This window comes from Wyeomyia smithii, chromosome 3 (assembly GCF_029784165.1).
Source record: "Wyeomyia smithii strain HCP4-BCI-WySm-NY-G18 chromosome 3, ASM2978416v1, whole genome shotgun sequence".
NCBI lineage: Eukaryota > Metazoa > Arthropoda > Insecta > Diptera > Culicidae > Wyeomyia > Wyeomyia smithii.
The window spans coordinates 259,907,124-259,916,888 of record NC_073696.1 but is presented as its reverse complement, the minus strand read 5'-3'; the positions used below and the strand labels follow the sequence as shown (position 1 = coordinate 259,916,888).

Sequence of the window (9,765 nt, the reverse complement as noted above, 5' to 3'; positions counted from 1 at the left end):
CTATTGCTAATGACTTTCTTCCGCCCTAAGTGTTCATGGATCAACAAGAGATGTACAGTAATAACATTGCTTGTCATGCTGCTTAAAACTCAGAAACTACTGAATTCATCTTTGCTGGGAGTAAAACTTCAAGAAAATTTTGTTTCTAATTTTATTTTCACAAAGCATTCAAGCATAATTTAGTACCTTTTTTGTATATCAGAGAACACAATTCATGAAAAACCCCATTTGGGATTCTGCCGCCTTTTTGAAACATGTCGGTGTAGCAGTTCTAACAGCAACCCACAAAAGCTACCAAGGATGCTGACAAACAATGCTGCAAACAGAGTCGAAACATGTTCCAAATCAACGGGCTGAGTTTCCTGCTCGCTTTTTGCACATTTTGGTTTATCATTGGCAAACTGATTCTGGAAGGTCCTCAGCAGCCCACCTTCTGCCAGTTTACGCAATGTGACACGGAACATTTGCTTAAATGGGCTACCTTTCCGTAGGGGTAGCTGCAGTGGACGAATCGGATTGAGAAGTGTTTCCTGTAAATCGCAAATTTCCTTATCCGTAAACGTTCTCATTATTAGTGGGTATGCGTAACCCGTATCGCACTGAAAGGCGTAGCCACCTTTCTTGACCTGGGCGATCCCCGTCGTAATGTTTACGAAATTGTTCTCTCCATTCAAAATTTTACGTTTGTATAATTCAATTGCTAGTGGATCTTTAGTTGCGTTGAAATAATCATTATTATAGGCTACATTTTCAACTAACACTTTAAAGTCGCTGTCTATCAAGTGCCTCAGTGTGTTCATAAACTTTGGTGGAGCAATTAGGAGGTAACTCACTATGTACGTCGAATAAAATTGTAAAAGGAAGTAAGAAAACATCAACATAGTAATCAAAGTGGTTCTCGTTGAACCAAGAAATGTTTTAGGAGCAAAACCTGTGTCAATTGAAATTCAAATTTATACATTCATGAATCGCACTACTAATCTCATACCTTGCTGACAAACAATTCCGATAATAACCAGAAGAGACAATTTTTTGCTATCTTGAGCTACGTAGCTGAAACGGCTTTTCAAACTTTCGACAATAAAGTTTCCAAACAATAATATTGAAGCGAACGCTATGAGAGCCAGCACCGCTATCCAGAGATCAATTCGAAACGGTTGCAGAAAAATATTTCTCGCCGAACCTTTTCTCGGATGACGAAAAATGATGAGCTGCCTGAAATATCACCAATATAATTTTTCCATATGAGACCAATCTCTGCATACCTCGATATCAAAATAGTAATAGTATTATCGAATGTTCCAACTCTGTCTTGCCTATAGCTCAAACCGTTTACGGTAAGATCACACTGTTTAGAAACCACTTGTCCGACCATACCTTTAGGCGAGCGTCCGTCTACGTTCTCGAGATTCCAGGTCCATGTTTTAATCAACTGGAACCTACAAGTGTGCAGTATTACCTTGAGACTAAAATCATATTACTAAGCATTGATATTCACGTAAAATTGTGCTTCAGCATCACATGTTCCCATATTTGATATCCAAGTCTGTAGAAGGCAAACTTTGTTACTGGTTCTTTACTAGTTAGAAGCTCCCGTAGTGTCGAATTATGCAAGTGATCCAAAGTCTAAAATAAAACAGAACAACAATATAATGATACTTGAGCAACAAACTCTTACCGTAACAGCTGCTTTCAACCAAAGCCCTCCGAAGTCAACCCGGCGTTCGTACTCAGTTTGATTTACTATGATTTTGAATCCATGACTCGTACTCCAACTTCCCATATATGTTACGTTCAAAGGCGTTCCGCGCCTTCTCATGGGACTAAACACATCATACAAGCTGTAAGTTCTACTAAACTCATCTTTTGCGATAGCCAGAGTAATCTTCGCATCGATATTAAGATTTTGCTTATCCAGCAGGCACGTGGTGGATTCATTCCCAAAAATCAGCCAATAATATGATGCATTAAAATATTCATACGCGGAGATTATCCTGAATAAGTCGACAGTTTGCGCACATGTAGTATCAATTACGGCTCCTAGCGACGAATAATCGAACCTCATCACGTGACTGTGGTTCCAAAAGTCAACGGATAAGTTGGTAATATCCTCATAATGGACACGTCCTTCGTAAACCTTACTCATACGTTGAGATACGTGAAGAATGTCTGAAGCACAATAAAATTCAATCAAACATTGTCTAAACATACACCATAAATATAGTTTTTCATACCATAATTTTGATCCAGACAATGGAAAATAGTTACTGTCCTTAATCGTTGCCATTTTACGTAATCTTCCATTAGGTTAACATTCAGAAGAGCCAATACCGAATGGGTTAGGAAATACAACACAAACAAAAACCCCATCTTTGTAGTACTAGTCTTATTAGAAGAATGGAAATGAACAACTGTCGTAGCGACAATTTAAATTACCGACATTTCAAATGTGCTTTGTCTAGTTCGGCCAATGAATAATATACGACTATAAATGATTGTTTAAATGCGATTGTTGGTAATGCTTGTGATTTATTCAGTATCATTTTTGACAGGTAGATACAGTCGGTGCAGCGGTATCATTCTTCTAACAGAGGCCAGATTACTATTCTCCTCCTGATGGCAATTTAAATTGTCAGTATAATTAGGGTAAATCGGCCAAACCTGCCAACAAGAAGTCGGAAACATAAGTGTAATGTGAACAAACACCAGATAGTTAAAAAAAACTTTTCCATTGATGCAAAAATGTTTAATTAAATCTTAAAAATTGAGCAAAAGGACTACCTACTTTTATTTATTGGTTGTAGCCAACAATCGAAAGCATCACGATTTGAAACACGACTTCTGTCTTTATCATACAGAAAAAAAAAACATTCTATTTAATTGTATTTTAATTGGCTTCAATTGCTATACAAGTCAGTGCATTTCTAGTAGGTAAAATTTTATGGCCAAATACGAATGCCTATACGAAGCATATTTTCGGAAAACGTAAAATATTTGTAAATGCCATTTTTCAAAGAGAACTAGTAGAACCAAAATATCTGAAACAGCACTTGAATAGGCATTGTGATTACTAAACTTTTAAAACGATTCCCAGAAGTCTGAAATCGACCTTAGACGCCAATTTTAAACCTAAGATGTCCGCGACTTCCGATGTCCGTAAATCAGCCTCAAAGAACCGAATATCATTCAATCCGTAACACGTGATTACAAGCACGCGAAAATCGGCATCTTCTCGGACAACCAAGCTGCACTATTGGCACTAAGGTCCGCCAAATACGCGTCCAAATTAGTTTGGGAGTGCAGCGCAGCACTACGTGAGCTATCCCGGCAGAATAAAGTTCTACTCTACTACCTGGACAATGTGGTATCGAGGGCGATGAAAACGCTGACTACCTCGCAAAACAAGGATCAGCACAGCAATTCGTTGGACCTGAGCCATTTATGGGCACCTCCAAAGTCGCCGTAAAGCGCGAACTTTAATCATGGGAAACGCTAGAAATAGCTAACCGATGGAACAATACACAGAGTTACAGTCAAGCTAAACAGTTTATCTCTCCAAACCCTGCTATAACCAAGAGGCTTCTCGGTCTCAAGCGTGGTTAGCTACGTCTCCACACGGAAAATATTACCGGACACTGTCCTGCTCTTTACCACCTGAATAACATCGGTCGCTTCTGCAACCTTGCAGTTGAAACGTCTTTGTCATTGTGAAGCCCTTACATTTGCAAGGTAATACTTCTTCGGACGTTACCTTTTAACTCCATACCAGGTATGGAATTCTTATCCCAGAAATGTCGTTAGTCTATTTGACTATGCGATACCAAATTGGGGCACAGAATTACTACCATCAATGAGTACGGGTACCTCGTAATCTGTGTACAGCAATCAGAGCCTGCCACAAAAGATAATCAATATGATGGTCGCAGTGGCTCTTTTAGGGGCATTGTTCAGGCATACAAAAAATCATCCAACCCATAGGGCAAGGATTAAGGTTTTTAGGTGCCCGGGGACCAAGTAACATGTGGGTGCTCTCTTAGACCGAAAATGTGAGAGTTAACGAGGGCCGGTATTTACAACATATAAGAAGTAGAAGACCTTTTTGATGACTAGGGTTATATGCACTTGTATTCATGTGATGAAAACAATTGACATAAATGTACTTGAGTTCAATCAACTTAAAAAGTCAAACAGTTTTTTTTATTTCGCATTTTAATCTATACTCACTCTCTACTTTTGACAGAGTGTATTGACTCTTAACAATAAACGGTACATAAAAAGTTATCAGCGAATCGTATCGGCTTTACAATGTTGTCACGCTTCCGTAAGCTCTGGATTTAGCGTTTGTTATTGATTCCAGAGAGATGTTATCCGTTGTCTCAGATGTACGTGGTAATTTTTTGGATGTTTTTCGACAGCAGTTTGTGTTTTAGTGTCAGCGTTATCGTTCATCAAATGAGTAGGAGAGGCTTTTATGTCATCTCCAACATTTTTTGGGGTATTTGGTGCATTCCTGCATTGTTATTTGAACAACCTTGGTTTTTTTTTCTAGCTATCACTGTGAAGCGGTCCAATGGAAACATTAGGTTCACTTTCGACTTTTTTTTCTAAGCCATTAGTACGGCATCTCCAAATGCAATATCGGATTCAGGTCATGTCCATGTCATGTTTGCTTTAACTTGGCCTCACTGTCCCGATCACTAATGTTACTATGATCCAATTCCCTCACGTGCGAGCTCCAATTTCCGGGAAAAATTCCGCGGTACGTCAAGCCAACCAACAACTCGAACGGTGTCACACCTAGTCACCAAATAGGGAATCACGTAACGCTTCAATACCTCGTCCCAGTTTAACCCTCAATTTTAGACGAGGTTAGTGCCACAATCAATCCTAGTTCTGCTTTCTACAAATCCGTTAGTTTGTTGTCAAAGTGTGCTTGATTTTCTGATCTAAACTCCTTTGTTCTCCCATAAATCTATAAACGAAGCTTTTAAGAGTTAAATTTCTTCCAATTCGAATTGCTTCAAACATGAAATTATCCTGCAACATGGCGTTCATGAATTCAAACATTATCTGTTGCAGAAAAGAACCTGCCGTAAGAGGTCCCAGGCAGTTTATATTAGAAAATATATTTTCAATAGCAATGTCAGTTGAGTGATTTAATGTATTTTTGTTTGCCGCTTCTTTTTGCTAACCCACATTCACGGCCATTATCGAACTACCAGGATATGCCGGCGTTACGCTCGAATTGCATACAACCTTTGCATATGAAAATCGGTTCTGTACAGAAGTAAAATTGGGCTGTACAACTGGAACAACTGGAGAATTAGCTATATGTTTTGAAGTTTGTTGCCGTTACAATTTGCACAGCGAAAATTTTTACTCTCTTTCACAGGACACACCTTTTTGTGTGAAGTGTTTCCACGAATGAGGCATTTTTGGTCCATGTTACAGAATTTAGATCCATGGCCATATCGTTGGCAAATACGGCATTGAGTGATATGTTTTTCACCCCCGTCAAATTTTCTAAACAAATTCCACTTCACCCTCACATTAAAGACAGTATATGCTTTTCAAAAAAAAAATAAATTGTTAACCAAAGCCGTAGCTATAGACCGTTCCGATAATTATAAATACACTTAAGGCCCGAATACACACACGGTGTGACAAAGCCTTCCTGACGAAAATTGTCAGTACCTTCTTGAAACCTTCTAATGTGCCTTTTAGCATCTATCACCTTCCACTCGTCTATACGGAAGGCGCAATCACGCCGTCTCGAACCTTGCCGTGTGCCAACCTGCTTGTCGTCATGCCACCCAATTGTTTGTTTATGTTTGTTGAAAGAAAAAATAAGGCAACACACTTCTAGAATCACCAGCAGGCGGAAAATGATACAAAACGGCGCCGCCAGCGCCTTCGCCAAAAGAAGGCGACTCGAGACAGTGTAGAAGGCAGAATGCGCCTACACGGAAGGCAGTCAAGCACGCAGCCAAAGGCAGCGAACGACTACCTTCTTCACTAGAAGGCACAGCTAGAAGGTTCTGGATGAAAGGCATCCCAACGGAAGGCGCGATTCCGCCTTCTAATTTGTATGGAGAAGGCGTCATTCCGCCGTGTGTGTATTCGGGCCTTTACGATCAACCGTCATTTCAAATAACGTGCAGTATTCAACCAAACGTTGGCTGCGTCCTGTTGTTTACATCCAAAAGAAACAGATGCTGTCTTTTTTTTTAACTTTTAGTGCAATTTTGAAAATGGTGGCCTTTCTCCCGAGCAAAGAAAGCGAATTGTGCACAAATGGGGCACCGTGAGTGGTCTTTCTATAAGAAAATTAGCCAGAGAAGAAGGTATAAGTGCCGGAGCAATTCAAACCGCATTGCGGAAGTATTGTGAAGAGTGCACATTTACTGATGCCCCAAGGCGTGGTAGAAAACCCGGGCCTGTTGATCCCACAATGGACAAAAAGGTTAAGGAATACTACAAGCGGCATCCTTCAGTATCAGTACGAGATGTGGCGAGGAAGCTTGGAACCTCGGCGAGTAACATTATGCGTGCCAAGGGAAAAATGGGTCTGCAGACCCGTCGGAAGCAGAAGCAGCCAAAACGAAATTCAAAACAAGCTGAATCTGTGAAACCGAGAGCTCGGAAGCTTTATGACAAACTTCTGACCAAAAAAATGGGGTGTGCTACGAAACCTACATAAAACTGGACTATAAGACTCTGCCAGGACCGCAATTTTATACATCACCGAAGGGAAAGGAAGTCCCTGGACCAGTGAAAACCATTTACACCGAAAAATTCGGCAAGAAGGTAATGGCCATTTGTGAATGTGGGAAAATATCTCGTCCATTCATTACGAATGACACAATGAATAATATCGGGTTCGATTCCCGATCAGGTCGAGGATCTTTTCGAGCTGGAAATTTTTTCGACTCAGCACTGGGGCACGGTGTATCGTTGTACTTATCCTACACATGCAAAATGTGCCAAAAACAATATCGATAACGAATTCTCTCAACTAATCTAGTTGATCGAGACCGCATAAGCCCCCCAGGCTTGCGTGCGATATTGTTGTTGACACAATGAATGGTAAAATTTACGTGAAAGAGTGTTTGCAGAAAAGGTTGTTACCCATGGTTAAGCAGCATAACAATCCTCCAATCTTTTGGCCCGATCTTGCTTCCTGCCATTACTCTAAGGATGCACTAGGGTGGTATAAAACGAATAATGTCACATGTGTCCCAAAGGAGATGAATCCTCCAAACTGCCCTGAAATTCGCCTTATTGAAACTTTTTGGGCTTTGACCAAGGCAAAGCTAAGGAAATATGTCAAACCAGCGGACAATGTTGAAAAATTTAAAAAAGATTGGCTTAAAGTGGTAAAAATGGTCGGAGAACACACTGTGCAAAAGCTTGTGAGTAGTTTTAAGAGAAAAGTTAGAGAACTCGCGTATCCTACGAAGAATAATTCCAACTTGAATTGAAACTGGAAAGAAAACACTTATTATCTATATTTCAGAATAAAATGACCCGAAAAATCATGTATTTTTCGTTTTTTTTCAAGAAAGAAGATGTATTTATAATTTTCGGAACAGTCTATACTCCGTTTTGATCGTGATGTTTCGGTTTTAGTGCGCTCAAATAACTCAAATAACCGATACATTTATGGAAGCCGTTCGCGCGTTCACTCCTTTCTATAAACCGGTTCATTTGAGCAGCTGGTTAGCCATTCGCCCACGCCAAGCAACCATATCGCAAGAGGAAACGACGGGAATCGCTACACTTTGACTACACTTTGTTGTCCTATAGCTGTTTTTTTTTTTTTTTTTTTCATTTTCCGGACTATCCCGGACTACCCTTTTTCTGTCCCGGCCAGTCCGCGAAAGAAACAGAGTGCAGTTTTGAAGACACCAACACATTCACACGTATGTGTCAAAATCAAAAAAAAATGTGTCAAAATCGGTTTGCTTTGATTATCGTTCTTCGCGTGTCAAACATCAGGTTGGATTTTATTTATTTTATTCTGTTATTTTGTCATTTTTCAGTAAACTGGCAAATTTTTCGTACAGTAGCACAAACGCGACAAAAAGACAGTGGCGATGATGACCAAAACAAAAGTGAAAGCTACCTCTGGTATTACGCACACCATTACAACTACTCGGAAAGTGTTTTTTTTTTTTTTTTTCAGCTGCAAAAAGTAGTCCGGGACGGTATGGTCCTGCCGTAAAAACGAATTCGACATAAAACAACCGTCGGCTCTCAAACAAAGAACGGGGTGGTCATTCGACCCTCGCGCATCAAAAAGTTGCACTCTGTCATTCGTTTGGCGATGTTATTTTGGCCTATTTCTGTCTGCTTCGTTCTATCTATGTTAAGGAATATTATTACGAGATCAATGATATAAGTAATTTCCAAAATCTCCGCACGCAACGTCCGTAATTCTCATCTCTACAAAAAATGTCAAAATACGTTTGAGGAAAAAACGTAGTGGTGGCGAATACTCGTTTGATATGTTTGTTCAAGAATGTGGGTATTTAGATAGCAAGCCTTGCCACTATCAGAGAAAAAAAAGACGATTATCGCAGTGAAAAGTGGTTCTACCGTGATCATTTACAAGCCTGATCGGAAGCGTCGTCAGATACGCACTTGAGTCAAACGACGAAATGAGTGAGGACACTTCTTTTGAATTGCCGATTTCTATTCCAAAACTTCCTGTGCATAACTTACCTTACCAGTCAGCTCCAGGCCGAAGTGTCCTTTGCTGTTCGAAGAAGTCGTCTCCATTCAATTCGGTCCATGGCTGTCGTCTGCGGAGGCTCCGCAGGTCGTCTTCTACTTGATTGAGCCACCTTGCTCGCTGCGCGCCACGTGGCCTCGTTCCAGTCGGGTCGTTATCGAAAACCATTTTCACCGGGTTGTCGTCCGACATCCTAACAACATGCCCAGCCCACCGTAGTCTTCCGATTTTCGCCGTTTGTACGATGAGTGGTTCTCCCAGCAGCTGATGCAACTCGTGGTTCATCCGTCTCCGCCATAATCCATCTTCCATCTGCACTCTACCACAGATGGTACGAAGCACCTTCCGTTCGAAAACCCCAAAGCCATACCAGCCTCACGTATCACACCCTACAAAGCGATGTTGGATAGCAAGCACGATAATTCATCACCTAGCCGTAACCCTCTTCAAGATTCGAAGAGACTCGAGAGGGTCCCCGAAAATCGAACTACGCACATCACCCGATCCATTGTCGACTTGACCAACCGTGTCAGTTTATCCGGTAAACCGTAATCGTGCATAATCTGCCATAGCTCTCGAACGATTGTGTCGTATGCCGATTTAAAATCGATGAACAAAAGATGTGTGGGCACGTTATACTCACGGCACTTCTGTAGGACCTGCCGTACCGCGAATATTTGGTCCGTGGTGGCGCGGGCACCCATAAATCCCGCTTGGTATTGCCCCACGAATTCCCTTGCAAACGGTGATAGTCGACGGCACAGAATTTGAGAGAGTACCTTGTAGGCGGCGTTCAGCAACGTGATTGCACGGTAGTTGCAGCAATCCAACTTGTCGCCTTTTTTGTAGATGGGGCACACTGTACCCTCCATCCACTCCTCCGGTACTACCTCCTGCTCCCAAATCTTGGTAATAACCCAGTGTAGCGCCTTAGACAGTGATTCACCACCGTATTTTAACAGAACGCTGGGGAGTTGGTCAGCTACAGCGCCTTTATTGTTTTTCAGCCGGCCGATCTCCTCTCTAACATC

At 41.2% G+C, this 9,765-nt stretch overlaps 1 protein-coding gene across 1 annotated transcript; it reads right to left on the bottom strand.

Annotated features, from left to right (window-relative positions):
• Positions 1 to 212: 212 nt before the first annotated feature.
• On the bottom strand, positions 213 to 2,370 carry LOC129729223 (ionotropic receptor 75a-like). The gene is made up of 6 exons (XM_055687721.1): positions 2,235 to 2,370; positions 1,679 to 2,169; positions 1,499 to 1,626; positions 1,266 to 1,439; positions 989 to 1,215; positions 213 to 931 (listed from the first exon to the last, which is right to left on the bottom strand). The coding sequence occupies exons 1-6, from the start codon at positions 2,368 to 2,370 to the stop codon at positions 213 to 215; spliced, it is 1,875 nt and encodes a 624-aa protein (XP_055543696.1).
• Positions 2,371 to 9,765: the final 7,395 nt, after the last annotated feature.

Bases quoted from the DNA above. Each gene is read 5' to 3' on its own strand.
- LOC129729223 (XM_055687721.1), bottom strand. From the start codon at position 2,370: ATGGGGTTTTTGTTTGTGTTGTATTTCCTAACCCATTCGGTATTGGCT. The intron at 1,627-1,678 runs GTAAGAGTTTGT...GTTTTATTTTAG, and splicing joins GGTTGAAAGCAGCTGTTACG to ACTTTGGATCACTTGCATAA. The intron at 1,216-1,265 runs GTATGCAGAGAT...GTGATATTTCAG, and splicing joins ATTACTATTTTGATATCGAG to GCAGCTCATCATTTTTCGTC.